The sequence below is a fragment of the Falco peregrinus genome, chromosome 10 (genome assembly GCF_023634155.1).
Source record: "Falco peregrinus isolate bFalPer1 chromosome 10, bFalPer1.pri, whole genome shotgun sequence".
Taxonomy (NCBI): Eukaryota; Metazoa; Chordata; class Aves; order Falconiformes; family Falconidae; genus Falco; species Falco peregrinus.
In genome coordinates this window covers 24,571,896-24,586,605 of record NC_073730.1, presented here as the reverse complement: position 1 = coordinate 24,586,605, position 14,710 = coordinate 24,571,896, and the positions used below count along the sequence as shown (strand labels likewise).

The 14,710-nt window shown below is 43.8% G+C and overlaps 1 protein-coding gene across 1 annotated transcript; it reads left to right on the top strand.

Annotated features, from left to right (window-relative positions):
• Positions 1 to 7,011: 7,011 nt before the first annotated feature.
• Positions 7,012 to 11,451, top strand: PRDX1 (peroxiredoxin 1). Its single transcript, XM_005238406.4, has 5 exons — positions 7,012 to 7,138; positions 7,988 to 8,141; positions 8,428 to 8,550; positions 9,402 to 9,532; positions 11,074 to 11,451. The coding sequence occupies exons 1-5, from the start codon at positions 7,033 to 7,035 to the stop codon at positions 11,157 to 11,159; spliced, it is 600 nt and encodes a 199-aa protein (XP_005238463.1). The 5' UTR covers positions 7,012 to 7,032; the 3' UTR covers positions 11,160 to 11,451.
• The last annotated feature ends 3,259 nt before the right edge of the window (positions 11,452 to 14,710 follow it).

The following is a 14,710-nucleotide window of genomic DNA, read 5'->3' as shown; positions in this document are numbered from 1 at the left end:
CGGCGCCTCCCGAGACAAACCCAGCGGAACCGCAGCAGCGAGCACCCCCGTGGGGCTGGGCAGGCGGCCGCGGTACGGCTGTGCGGTGGGGCTGCTGCGGGCTGCGGCCCCTGGGCTGCAGCCCGGCCCCAGCGCCGTGCGGGGCGGCTGTCCCCCCGGTACCGGCCGTGCCCCGCGTACCTTTTGCTCTGGGTTCTGTTCCCATCGGGAAATGCAGGCAGGCCAGGCGCGCCCGCTCGCAGCCCGGTGCCTGCACCACGGGGGGAAGCTACAAAACTAACGGAACGGATAAAGATTACGTGAAGTGTACGCGTTTACATATGTTTCCTTATCTGCTATTTGTCTTGGCCTCTTGGAGCAGTTTTTATTGGTGGGAAGAGAGAAATTCCACCGGGTTTTTTTGCAGCCCTAAATAACAGGAATCCAGGGAAAGTGCAAGGCCAGTTACACTCAAGTACACTGCAGCTGTTGTGCTAAAAGGTGCGTGAAGAGAAAGCAGGGGCACTCCCCGAGAAGGCTGAGGCTCCTTTTGTTGCAGGTGCACAAGAATGTGTTTCCTTGTTTGTGCAAGATTGAAGGTAAGATTAAAGCGGGCTGACTTCAGCGGAGTGCTTACTTCTGGGTAGGTACAATCTTGCTACTGTTGTCAGAGAGTCAAAGATAAAACCTCTAACAGCAGCAGACTCTGGCCCTGTAACTGAAAGAAGACAGCACCTAATCTTAGACACAATGAAACACACCAGGTTTGACTTTTACTCCAAGCTTCCATTTTTATAAGTAATTTATAAACTTTCAGAATTTGAAAATAGTAAAATTAGATCAGAAATAAGGCATTATATATATAGAACAGGGCTTTGGAGAGACTTATTTCTAGAAGGGTAATTCTGTCGCAGATTCTTTCTTTGCTGTTCAGACTTGAACTGCTGAAGAGGCTTAAAGGTGCAAAGGTTAATGAATCTCTTGGGCATGCACGTGACCAGATTTTTCTGTTGTGCAGCCTGTTTTGACAAAATACAGGAAAGCTGAAAGAGAGTGCAAGGATAAGACAATTAAAAGTAACAGGAAATAAAAAACTGAGAAGAGGAACAAATAAAGGGGAAGGAATCACTGCTGGGTCTGATTTATTTTGATAGAGACACTGTCAATCACAAATCCATTTGAAAATCCAGAGTCTGAATGCACTAAAAAGACGCTTGAGTTATTTGAATATCACATGTGGAAACTTTAACAAACCTCAGCCTCTGATTATGTAATATAGCCCAAAAGAAAAAAAGGTAAGGAACACAAAAACATTTTGTCATCAAAAGGTGGTGATTATCAAAACATACAGTAATAAAATTTGTTAATTAAAAAAAAAATATGCAGAGAAGGAAGAGGTAATGCAAGAGATTTTGACCTAGAAATATAGTCTTCACTTGAGCAAAACAAAGAAAGCAAATATGTGCATTGTATATTTAATGTTATGTAATTGTTTTCATCAAAACTATTGTGCACCAGCTGCCTGTGTGTAAATGCCCCATGGCTTATGAACATGACAGTAGTTGACTTTCGAGTTTACTTTTTGCATATATTATATTAAAATGTCCCCATATGGCCAGGATTTTACTCTTACTGCACCCCTGATGGTACCACATGTATACAGGAAGTTCAGTATGTTCAGGATTCAGCAGGCTTTCTGCAGAGCGCAAGAAATCAGCTCTACAGAACATGCATGGTGATGTCCAAATGTGCTGGGTGGATGGATCATCTCTGCTGTAGAACTGATATGTATATGCTCAAGGGGCATGCCCAGCGTTGCTCAAACCCAGTTCACAGTACTGTTCCAACTGAGTTCACCTTATCGTAGAAGTCCTGGACCCACTTACATAAAATCTCCAAATTCTCTTCCAAGAAAATGTGTGGAAACCCAAATGTGCAATAGTGTTCCAAAACAGGACCCATTTTTTACCTTTGTTTTTACACACAGTGGGAGTTTTGTTATTATCAAAATGATACATGTAAAATCAGGCATGGTTACCAGTTTGGAAATCTTTTGGTAGTTTCAGTGCTCTGGCATTGCAGGGCCAGCCAGATCCTCTTTGTTAACACATAACCTACTTATTGTGGTCGTATCCGTATGGATGGGTGCAGAGGCCTACACTTGGGTTCCTGGTGCTCTATGCTAATCAGGCACAAGCCCATCCTGTCTGGGAGCTGGTTCAGCAGAACACTGCACCACAGTTAATCCACCGTTTGAAGAACAGAGCATGGAGAAGCAAGGTGTGGAAAGAATTCTGTCCTTCCAGCACCTGCTTGGGTAGACATGCCATTTCTCTCTTAGATAACTTATTTTTTTTTTAATCTAAGTAGCATCTTACATCTAAAGACTGAGAAAGGCCACAGAAACCCATCAGCTCACTGAATGAGGAGTGGCCATGACACTTTATCACTCCAAAACCTCCAGAAACTGATGTTTGGAAGGACTAGCTCAGAAACTAATAACAATAATGAGGCCATGGAAATATGAATGGAAATGCAATGCTTCAGGCACAAACCCGGAACAAACCACACTGTGGCAGCTATGCAAAATGGATATATTATGCATCTGAAAGTATGAGAAATGAGCATAACAAGCATTAAAGGAGACAAACCATGAGAAAGTCATTACTGGTTGGTAAACATGCCGGAGTTGCAGGAAGACTACTGCCTGACTTTTCAGGGGTTAATCCATTCACAGGTTCATGGCCTGAGTTGATAGGTAGGTATATATGTGTCTCAGTTTATAGACCTCAGTTGTCTACATTTGTAGCAATTACATTGCTGTTAAGAAGGTAACAACCTCTTTCTGTAAAAGATTACGCATACAGTAACAATAGAAGCAACAGCAGATAAATTATTTGCATTAAGGTGAGAACAGATTTTTTTCCTGAGTACACATATGCATGTTATTTGCTTTTATTACTTAAGGAGTAATATCATCTGGTACAAAAAACAGTCATCTCTTGGGTGAATCACCACATGGGTATGGTCACCCAGCAACAACACACAGTGTGGTAGAAGATAAACACTTAAAATTTGTTAATCCTTTTGTGGTTTTCTCCTCATTACAATTTATAATCAAGTTTTAACAGGTATAAGAAACACAACTCTAAACTGCAAAACAGGCAAGTCAAAATCAGTTGGTAAACATGTTTATCCCTTTTGACTAAAGCAAGCAGTTTTGTCATTGACATGTCCTTAATGACCTTTAGTATTCATTATCCAATAAAGCTTTTATATTTAAATTCAGGGTTTGGTCCTCAAAAAGTACCACATCAATTTAGTCTTGGATGCAGACACAATGCTTGTGAGGATTCAGTGATGCTAAATGGCCCTCAGAGTAGCTTCACTCTGGAAATAATGTGAAACTCCCTAAAGTCAATGATAGTATCAGAATTCCAGGTTTGTATCCTACACCCCAAGCTCAGAGGTTAGACTTAATTTTCAGCTCTTTTGCTGCCTTGCATGACTTGGATTAGTCCTCCCATTGATGGAGAAGAATCATTGGGAAGTAGTATCAGGCTGAGGAGTCAGTTGGTAATGGAAACTGAGGATAAAGATTTGACCCCACACCTATGTAACACTGAATACATATGGCTTTGTTAATAGGGCTGATTTTATTGAACCCAACGGCCAAGTCCACCTAAATGACACGCCAGTCACCTCTTACTTTCCCTCAAAACGTTGCGCACCTGCTGCCTCCCTGATGACTTTTAATAATTATAGCTCGGTTCTATTAAGGCATTAAAAAAAGTAATTTCTTCTTGCAGGAAGCCATCTGAATTACCTTCCCATTAACTGTTTACAGCCGTTACACAGGATATTTCCACGGCACCTCCCAGGCCACTATCCAGAAAATTATCTCTACTTTAAATTCTTTTGCTGCTTTCAACAGTCCGGGGCAGTGTCTCCGTTTAGATAAGGCGGTGCAAGCCCCACTATCGAGCAAGCCGCCAGGGATGGGTGCAAATCTGCCAAGTCATGCTGCCCTGGCAGCAGCGGCCCCCGCTCCGCAGCGGCGTCTCCTCGCGAGAGCGGGGCGGCTATAAAGAGGCGGCGCGGCGGGGACTGCTGCAGTTGGGTGCTGCTGCGGCGGGGTGGCGTTGGCTGGGCTCCGTGAGTAGGGGGCGGCGGCGGGGCTACGTGCGGCGGGGCGGTGTCTTGGGGGTGGTGGTGGTGTACCTGGGGGTTTTGCATTGTGCGGTTTTTGTGTTTCGTTTTCCCCTCGCCCTCCGCGCGGATGGGCTCTCGAGCGAAGCGTGCAGGGTGAGCGCTTGCTGTCTGTATACCGCCCCTGGGGTGCGCTCTGCTGGGGCTGCTGCTTTCTTCCCTTGGTGGTTCCCCCCCGCTTTTTGGGGGGGGAGGGATAGGGGACTTTTCCCTGCGCTCTGGCTTCCCACTGTCTTTCCCCGTTGTGCTGCACGGGGAGGAGCCGCGGGGCGCTCCCCGGGGTGGGGGCGCAGCCGGGCTGCAGCGCCTGCCGGGAGCGAGCGGCCCCCCCGCGGGCATGGCGGCTTCTCTGGCTTTAATAAAATATAACGCTGGATCTAGGTTGGGGGGGCGTGCAGGGGGCAGGCGGCCCCTCTAGCAGGACAAGGCGGTGGCCTTTTGCGCAGGCGAGTGCCTTGATCTCGCTTGTGGGAGGTTTTTCAGCAAAACGCGTGTCGTGGTCTGCGTGTGCCTGGCTGCGGTGTGCTCGAGCTCAGGGGATTGCGGCGGTGTCGCTCTCTTCCGACCGCAGCTCAGTAGCGTAACCGCATTTCTGTGACAGTCTGAAGGTAGCAAAGCGGCAGGCTGATGGTGTGTTTTGAAATGGCCTTTCGCTTTTGTTCACGGTACCCTAAAGGTATGAATTGCTAGTTAAGAGTGCAGGCCTGGTTTATTATAATTGCATTTTGAAGATAATTGAGGCTTTGTGTGGCTGTGAGCAACTGAAAGATGCTCGTGTGCTTGATTTGCAGCGTCCGTGCTTTTCTCTAGAATGAAAGGAAACAAAGCTGACTCTGTGGTCTGCTGCTCTGTGGGTTATCAAATGCTGTGGCAAAAAATCGAAGCAGAACATCGGAGCACATGCTAACCCCGCGTGGAAAAGCAGAAATGTTGGCAGGTCGCAGTAGGTGCTCCGAGGAAAGCAGATAGTTTTCTTGCAGTATAAGGGGACTGAAATCTCCCAGTATTAGACTTCCATGTTATCTGAAAAGGGGGCAATAACTCGTAGTTTAGAGAGGGGAAGTATCAAAAGAGCAGTTTGCCAGCTTTTATTTGACATTGAATACCTCGGGAAATACTCCAGAGGATTGCTGATGGAACAAATGTAAGGAGGACTGGCATAGTACTGAGCAAAAGGATGACCTTGAGCTGGAGTAATGGAGAAGAATGTAGTTCAGCGATAACATGTGGGGTCATGCACTCCAGACAAACCAGCTCTTGCTTCTAAGATAAAACTCACTAGCTGGAGGCATCTCAGATAAATACTGTGCAATCCCCCCATCCCTCTTACAGAATTGCGGCTTCAGAGTTGCACCTGCCTTTGTGGCTACATGTGGTACCTGGCAGAGAGAGGGCTTATCGATGTCTTCCTGCTAGGCTGCTTCAGTGCAGTCCTAGGAATACTCTTTAGTTCTGGCCTCCTAAATTTGTAACTTTCTCCCAGTCTACTGCAGTTGAAGACAATCCTTGGATGAACGTAGGGAAGAAGAGCTTTGCAAAAGGCAGTTAGAAATGCTGGGCATGTAGGTGCCTCTTAAAATGAGAACAGAGATAAATGGTTGCTGTCCATATACTGTCAGGGTATGTAAGGGAAACTTTCAAAGGTAAAACCGTTACTGAAAAGACTAAACTTGGATTGAAAGCGAAATGCTTACAGCTCACAGGCTAGTTCTCCAGGAAGAAAGTGGCTGGCAAGAGGGAAGGAGCCAAGAAATGGGCCACTCTCAATCTTTTTTCGAATGGAATTGGTGCCTTGCAGGGAGGACTTGGAAGAAACTTTCCCTAGCAACATGATACTCATGCTAACCTTTCAGAGTTTGGGGGTTTTTTATCTCCAAGGTGACTCGTGCTCATACCGGTACATAGAATAACTTCAGTGAAATTACTTTTAAGAAGATTTGAGTTGAAGAAACAAGGGTCCCAGTTACCTATTTGAAGTACTATGCTCTGGAAGTAACTGGAATTCTGAAGTGATATACTGCATTCTCAGACTGAGTAAAAATACTGTACAGGGCATATTACAGATGCCTAGTTTTTAAGGCAGGCAGCCAGAAGTAGAGTTCCCTTGTCCTTGTGTACCCTTCTGTGCTCTTTTTCAGTAGACTTGTGGGGGGAAACAACCTGGCTGTACTGATCTACAATTAAAATTTCACCAAGTCTTAACATAGAATGTGATTCCCATGTATACCATGTGTCTAGCTGCAAATAAAACAAGGTTTGTTTGAAAGGCTGAAATGCAGTTATGCGGAGCACCGTTTCCTGGGGATTAACGAAAGTTTTTCTGGAATCAACAGGAAGATAGTTTGAGGTCTTAAATTTCCATATAAAATTGAACAAAGGTCTTTTCATCAAAAGGTCTAAGAAAACTCCCAGCCTTTTTAACTCATTCAGCAAGTGGAACAGGAAGACTTAGTGACTACTGCTAAAACTCCTGTGCTAGCCCTTTCCTAGACTGTGCTGTTACTGGTCAAAGATAACCATTACTGTATCATTAGGAGGCTAATGAGCCATAGATCTTGAAGTGCTATTAATCGATGTAGTGCCTTGGTCTGGATATGTGGGCTGTGGTTATCGAACTGCATCTTACTGTGGTGCTTATTTAGGAAAAAGTGTTTTGGTTGGACAACCCAAGTGAGAAAGTTAAAACTTCACTCAAGCCTTGTGTTGCAAGACCAAGTGCTGATCCTCAGTCTTTGGTATTTGATCTAAACTGATAAGATGCTTTGAATAAATGCTTACTTCCAGGTGCAAATGTACTATTATCCAAACTGTATTGTTATTAAGTCCTATCTAGATTAAATCAAGATGTCTTCAGGAAATGCTTTCATTGGAAAACCCGCCCCTGACTTCACTGCCACGGCTGTAATGCCAGATGGACAATTCAAAGACATCAAACTCTCTGACTATAAAGGTAAGCTTATGTGCTTGTCTAATAACACAGATATAATCTGGCCACGTGCAGGAGTGGAAGGTATCTTAAGGATAAATCTTGATTTTTGTTTTGAAGTAATAGTGACCACTTGCAGTGGACTGAAATAACCTGTACAGTGGTTATCGGTGATGGGTGGGGTGTGCTTGGAAAGCTGTCAGCAGCGTGGTTGAATGTCCCAGCTATGATTGTTGCTAGTTAGCATAAAACTAATCTAAACTGTAATCTGGGATCAGGCTTATTTGTCCTGTCTGTCATGCTATGAGACTGATGTAACATCTCCAAACTATATGGAACAGCAGAATCTTCTCTTGTAGGCTTTTGTAACAATACTGGCCCTCAGGCTGCACAAGGGCAGTGAGTAGGTACAGACTAGTCACCCACTGAGTTAAAATGTCTCCTTGGCTTGTAGCCTTTCAGACCTGTGGTATTTCTGCACTCTGTTAGTAGTCAACCATAGGGTCTTCCTAGTGTAGGTAGTAGGTGTACTCTGGGCAGGCCTGTGGGAGTAGACCCAGGAGACAGGCATTCCCTGTCAAATTTGACAGGGTTCTGGTTTTGGAGACTTAGCTGGATAGGGTTCTATGTTATTAGCTGTAGAATGACCTTGAGTATTTGTCTGAAGTGTAAATCCTTTAGGTGCTTTATGGGCTTGCCATTTCTATACCAAGCCTTAAAATGGAGGCATCTGTAGGTTGCCATTTGATCTTTAAAGTTGTATCTTTAGTGTTGTATCAAGCCCTTTCTCCTCTAGTAGTATTTGAATGGTTGATACTGGATATGACAACCCCTGGAAAGGTAAGAGACTAACTGGTTATACTGCTTTTCTAGGAAAATATGTTGTGTTCTTCTTCTATCCTCTGGACTTCACTTTTGTCTGTCCAACTGAAATTATTGCATACAGTGACAGAGCTGATGAATTCAAGAAAATTAACTGTGAAGTAATTGGAGCTTCTGTTGACTCTCACTTCTGTCACCTTGCCTGGTAAGAATCAGCCTCTTAACCTAATAGAATGTTCTGCCTGTTCTCAGTTCTTGCAGGAACCAAATCCAGAGTGTATTCAAACTTGTTTACTGAAGTTCCAAAGGACAACTGGGAAGTATTGGTAGTGCCAGGTGCTTCTGAACAGAACTGAGCGTACATACGTTCAGTTCTTTTGTTGCCTCGTGGCTGACAAAGTATAATATTGCCAAAGGCATCAGCTTCTGTTGTACGTTATACTTAATTCTGAATTCTCCGTATTTTTAACATTGAATTTCCTTCCTTTTAGGATCAACACTCCTAAGAAACAAGGTGGTTTGGGTACTATGAAAATCCCATTGATTTCTGACACAAAACGTGACATTGCCAAAGAATATGGAGTACTTAAAGAGGATGAAGGTATTGCATACAGGTAATAAGCAAGAAAGTAAACTTGTTGTTAAAGTCTGAGTCGAAATACGTGGAGCATGTCAGATGGACACAGACCTTGCATATACTTGAACACCTGCAATAAGCTGAAGCTAATGGCTATTGTAGATGTAAACTGCTCCAGCTATCAGACACTCTTACAAGGGCATATGCTGCTTGGTTCTCCTTAGTATTCAGACTTCATGGTTTTGGTAAGCTAGATAAATACCTGCTGCTTCCCTTTGATTACCTGTCTGCATTGTGCAGGAGTCTCCTGCCGATGAGCTTCTGCAAACATTGGTAATGAAAGACCTACAGTCATGGAAGTTTTTACAGATAATTAGTGATTAAAATATAGATTAGTTAAACCCCAAGCCTTATCTTTTAATCAACTGTTCAGTTAAAGTTGCTGAGGGACTTCAGTCATGCTCATAACATTACTTTGGAGGTGCTCACTGGTGAGCCATTGCTTGGTTGGGTTTTTTGAAAATAGTGTGTTTAGCTTTTCTTTAAATGTAAGAATGCCTTGTCTCCAGCTCATTTTTGTCTTGGGTTTCTCTTCCATTTTATTTTTCCACTAGTATCTTCCCTACATGGGAAGCACTGCTTTCCTGTTAGTGGCTTGATGGACCTCTGTCCCTCCCAGTTCCTGCTGAATGTTAGGCTTTTGACTGTTAATGTTTCAGTGCTATGCATACAGTGAAGGTACTGGTTTCTAGGAAAAGGTCAGTAATACCAGATGACACAACTTAATGCCATAATAATAGAATACTAAACTGGATTTTTTGAAGCTCACTTCAGTCTAATCAGTCTTTCAAAAGCTGTGTTTAACTTCAGGGTTGTGGGGTTTTTTAGGGGTCTGTTCATAATTGATGAGAAGGGGATCTTGAGGCAGATAACAATCAATGATCTTCCTGTTGGCCGTTCTGTTGATGAAACCCTCAGACTTGTCCAGGCTTTCCAGTTTACAGATAAACATGGTGAAGGTAAGAGTTCTTCCTCTTTCTAATTTTACAGGTTTTTTTCTAGAGAACAGTAACTAGGCAAGTTAAATCAAGGTGTACTGAATAACTGAATTGATCTGTGCACAGCAAGCACTTGTGCCTCTTGAAATGCAGCTCGTTCTGAAAAGCTACTTGAAGGACACCATAGTGCTGTAATTATCCTTTTGCAGTTAAATGTTCATTGAGTACTTGCTAATGTTGCAATACCACTTAATTTGGTGCTGGATGTCTTGTTGAGCACGTAGTAGTTGTCTCTCTTTCAATTAGACATAGAAAATGCTTCAGACAAATGAAGTAATAACAACTTGCAAGGTTGCATAATTTGGATGATGCTCTTGGATTTGGTAGGTTGAGACAAGGAGTACTTACGCAGAGTTTTAACATAGTCTGTTAGACAAAGCATGTGGATTCCCAGAAAACCTGCTGATCTTTGTCAATGTGCAGTGAGAGAAAAACAAGTAAGAGTCTCTCTGCCCATACTTAGGAGTGGTAAGATGCTTGAGGATGGTAGCTTTCCTGCAGGAACTTAAAGGCACTGCAGATGAAAAGTGTGAACTAGGTTACAGGAACTCAAAATTGCTATGTAGGTCTTGGTAGTCTTCAGCTGTCATTAACTAATGACACACGTTGCTGCTGGTTGTGCTTAACTTGCTTCAGAACTGGTAAATCAGTGGCAGATTTTATTAAAACAAGCTGCTAATGTGGCTAGCCTATAGCCCAAAGAGAATCAGTGTTTCTGAACTTGTATGCCATCTGTCAGCTGAGGAGACATCCCTAATACTTGATGATGGAGCAGTCACATGCTGTGTAAATGAAGCCTTTGGGGTTTACTGTGCCCTGGAGTAGTGAAAAGGTTTTCATACAGATTTAGACTGCCATGTCATCTAAACCAGAATAGACAAGAATTAGGTGTATAGCAATGCTCAGAAGCTGAGAATACTATAGCTAAAATTGCCAGTCTTGTGTGGAGCAAGCATCAAGCCTTGCATGGCTGTATGCAAGGAAGACTGTGTCCAAAAAATGCTGCTCAGGAGTCCCTGCAATTTTGAGGCCACGCAACTCTGCATCTTGGTGGCCTTTTTGGTAGCCATATAGGGGAACTAGAGACAGTTTAACTCTTCTTCCCTTTCCCCATTAAACTGGAGAATGGTACTAGAGCTTATTAAAGGCAAGGAGAATATAGGCTTGACTGGATCCAAGGAGAGAAGTGTACTGTAGTAGTTGTAAAGCCTTTCTGGCCCAGGCTGACCTTGCTGTCAAGCTTCTGTGAAGCTTTTAAGTGGGGTGGGGAGGGGTGCATGTGTAAAGGCCCTGCTAGTCTGTCAGTGAATGTTGGTTCCTTTAATGTGATTACCAAGTAAGCAAACAGAAATTGGTAAAAAACGGAACATAATGCCACACTGAATAATGCATTTTCTTCTGTATGTTGCAAAGATGTTTAGAGTTGCTAGTTTGCTTTAAGGTTGTGTAAAACATGTTCTGCAGGAGTAGCTGCTAAGACTTAAACTTTCTTATCATTTCAGTGTGCCCAGCTGGCTGGAAGCCTGGCAGTGACACAATCAAGCCTGATGTTCAGAAAAGTAAAGAGTATTTCTCCAAGCTGAAATAAACTTTCAGTCTGAGTCGAAACTAGTATGCCTTACATAAAGAGCAAGCATCAGTTACTGAACTTTGACTAAGTCATTGCATCTGAGTCAAGGGATCATGCTGTAGGTATAAACAGTAACTTTTTTACTTGAAGGAAAGTTTGTCCTGTTGACAGTACCTTCATAGAAAACTTTAATGATCAGTATCTGTACATCAAACCCTGTTTAGTGACAATGCAGTGTATGTGGTTAGCCATGTGTTGCATATAGACCAGTGTAACTTTTGTAACTCTTATTAAACTTGTGGAAAGAGCATATGGTCTGCTTACTTCTTGCTTACTCCTATAGAGGCACAAAAGCAATGCAGGCTGCCCTTCTGAAAGGGCCATGTACTGAACTGTCTGTAGACATCTGTTCCTAAGGGCCTTTTGGAGCTCTGTTAGAATGGAGATACCAGCACTTAAGCTTTCATGTTGCAGTACCAAAGTACTCCCTACACTCTTCATGACTTTGCTACTAGGTAGAGGAATGTTGTTCAAACTTGGTCTGTCAGACTTACACATTACTACAGTGTGCAGTACAAGAAGTGTAGATGTGACTGGCAAAGGCTGGGTGCATGTTCATGCACTGTGTCAACTTAAAACAATTCTGCATCCACATTAGTCAAAGCTATGACTGTTCATGCTAAACTACTGGGAGTCCAACATCAAGTTTGAACACTTGATGTACAGGAGTGGAAGACTGGGCTTTCTGGAAAGCAAACTTCCTTGGATATACAATATTAACTGCTAGTATCTCTCAATACAGGGAATGGGAGTGACAATATGCCAGTTACCCATTAGCTTGTCATATGATGAAGATCAAAAGAAGGGTGGCACTAAAAAATAATCTGTTACTCAAATGTGTTCAGCCTTGTTTCTAATCTTCATATTGCAAATGATGTGTACTGTAAAACTCAAAACACATGACTGTGGCCTTAAGTTACATAAAGGTGTCAACTGGTAATAACCATGAAACTACACAGCAATCTTTTTAAGTCCTGAGCTTCAGAGCTGAGGATTTGGGTAAGGAGTTACTGTGAGTTACAACCCTATGGTCTTCTATGTACCTGTAAAGATTAAGCCTTTAAGTTCCTAAAGCAGTAAACAAGCTCTGTCCTGCTTAAAGTGAGCAATAACAAAGTTGAGGCCCAGGGCTACTTGCATGAGTCAGAAGTGAAAGTTGCATGCCTTAAGTAATAAACTAGTCTTGTGCAGTTGGAAAAAATACTTAACAGCAGAAGCATTACTACCAAGTACAAATAAATACTAAAATAGCTAAATCCCATGGGGTCTTGCTCAAGTGCCACAAATCTTCCTGAAGATATGTAAAAGTGATGTTTAGTTGGATCATTTTAGTGTGCGGACTAGGGCAGTGCTAGATAAAACAGTTGACTCCATTTTAAATGTCATTTACAACCTAAGTGATTCTATCATTTTTTCTTAGTATTTAAAATTCAAATTACTAATATAAAGAATAACAAATAAGGCTAACATCCTAGGGTGGCATTGAGAAGTAACAGGAGCATTTACATATATGTATACAAAAATATAGGATATGGTTTAAGCTAAGTGAATGAACAGTAATTAGTATGGCTGATCACAAGATTACCTTTATCTATCAAATTTCCTTTCCTAGTAAATGAAACAGGAGTAAAGTCAGGGCTGATCTAATGTAAAATTTAGTTGTATCCAGCTATGTTAGCCTTGAAATGCTGCAAAATTGATTATGGCAGTTCTTTGGAGGGTACAGTGTTAGCATGGTCTAGCCCTACAGAATGGGGATGTTCACCCTGATGATGTGACTAAAGTGACTTCTGCTCTTAGAAGTAAAATTGCACTTGTTTTGGCTGGGCCATTACATTGCATAATGCTACATGAAGGCCTAACTCCTGGCAGATCAGCCTGTTCTGTGCCCAGACTGAGGGCCTTTACGCATTGGTGACCAAGTTCAGCCTCTCAGTGATATAAACGGCCTTTCTCAAACCATTAAGCACAGTCACTTCAAATATAAAAACTGCATTTAAAAGGAACAGACTTACTAGCTGCTCTCTCGCTTACCCGTTGTTGGGGGACAAGGGGGTTCTCTCACGTTCTGGTCTTGCACCTCCCCTCCCAGAAGGCAGAGCAAGGCTCCGCGTACCCATTGGAGGACGCCGGTGGGAGGGAGTAGACCTGGCGGCGGCGGGCCGCCCGCTCCCTGCGGCGGTTCCCCCCGACCCGGGCGGGAGCGCTGACCTGCCCCCTCAGCGCGGCGGGGGAGCTGCCCGCGCTTTCCCAGCGGCCGCCGCCCCTCCCGCCGGCGCGCGCGGAGCCCGGGGATTGGCTGCGGGCGGGGCGCGCGGGCGGGGCCTCACCTCCCTGCCGCGGGCGCTGGCGGGAGGGGGGGCGGCGGTGGGCTGCGGGAGATGGGAGCCGGGCGGGCGGGGGTGGCCCGTACAGACCCGCCATCTTCATTTGTTTAACCGGCTTCTCCGGTGTGACGCCTTCCGTTCGATACCTCGTTCCTCTGTGCCGCGGCCGTGGGGCGGCCCAGCTGTGACAGGAGGGCTTCGCTAGCTGCCGCCGCTCTCCCTCTCCCTCACTGCTGACACCGCTACCTTTGCTCCTACTTTGAGGGATAGCTCACATTGCCCAACAGCACATTTTTACTACCTCCCACCTTTTAAATGTCCCAATAGTAACAGTTGTGTTCATGTGTTAATTTTCCTGTTGTGAAAATGGTTAATCTTGATAGCCACTGAAGTATTCATGCAGAGGCAGCTCTGTGGGCTGAGGTAAACATGGCGGCTGTAACGGCTGTGGGGCTCTCCCTGGGAGCTGAGGCACCAGCGGGGCGTGTATAACATCACGGTTGCTGGTAAATGATGATACGGAAATCCAAAACAGCCAAGAAACAAAATACCTGTGGGTTAGGAACTGTATTATATGCTTGCACCAGATGACTGACTGTGGGAATTAATGCAATTAAACATCTCTTTTATTCTTCAGCTGTGTGAGGCACTTATGGGAACATTTGCCGTGCTGTCATTTTAATGTTTCCATGGGTATAACACACAAAATGGATAACACACAGGGGTTTATTTCTGGGCTTAAACTCAATATTGATTCAGATGTAGCCTGGAAGCTCCATTAAGTGTTCTGGGGCTTACACCCTGCTCCTAGTATCACGACAGGCTGGTGTCATTTTTATGACATTCAAATAACTATTACCCTCATTTATTGAGGAATGATGCACATTATATTTTCATTATGGTCATGAACTGGTTTTGCTTTCATGATCAATGGGTGCCGTATTTTCCAGTGAGGTAAAAACCTGTCAGCAGCTCTTCGTCTTGGTGACAAGACTAACAGCTGTTGCAAATAGCATCTGCTGCTTAGTGGGATTTTCCCTGAAGGTGCGTACAGCAGATGCGATTTAGAAAGGACAGAATCTTGAATGTAATGTTTGGTTTTTTTAATGTGTGGGTGATTGCACATCATTCTAATTTGAGTGCTTATTATAAATACAACCTTGTATTCATTAGTTTCTTTAG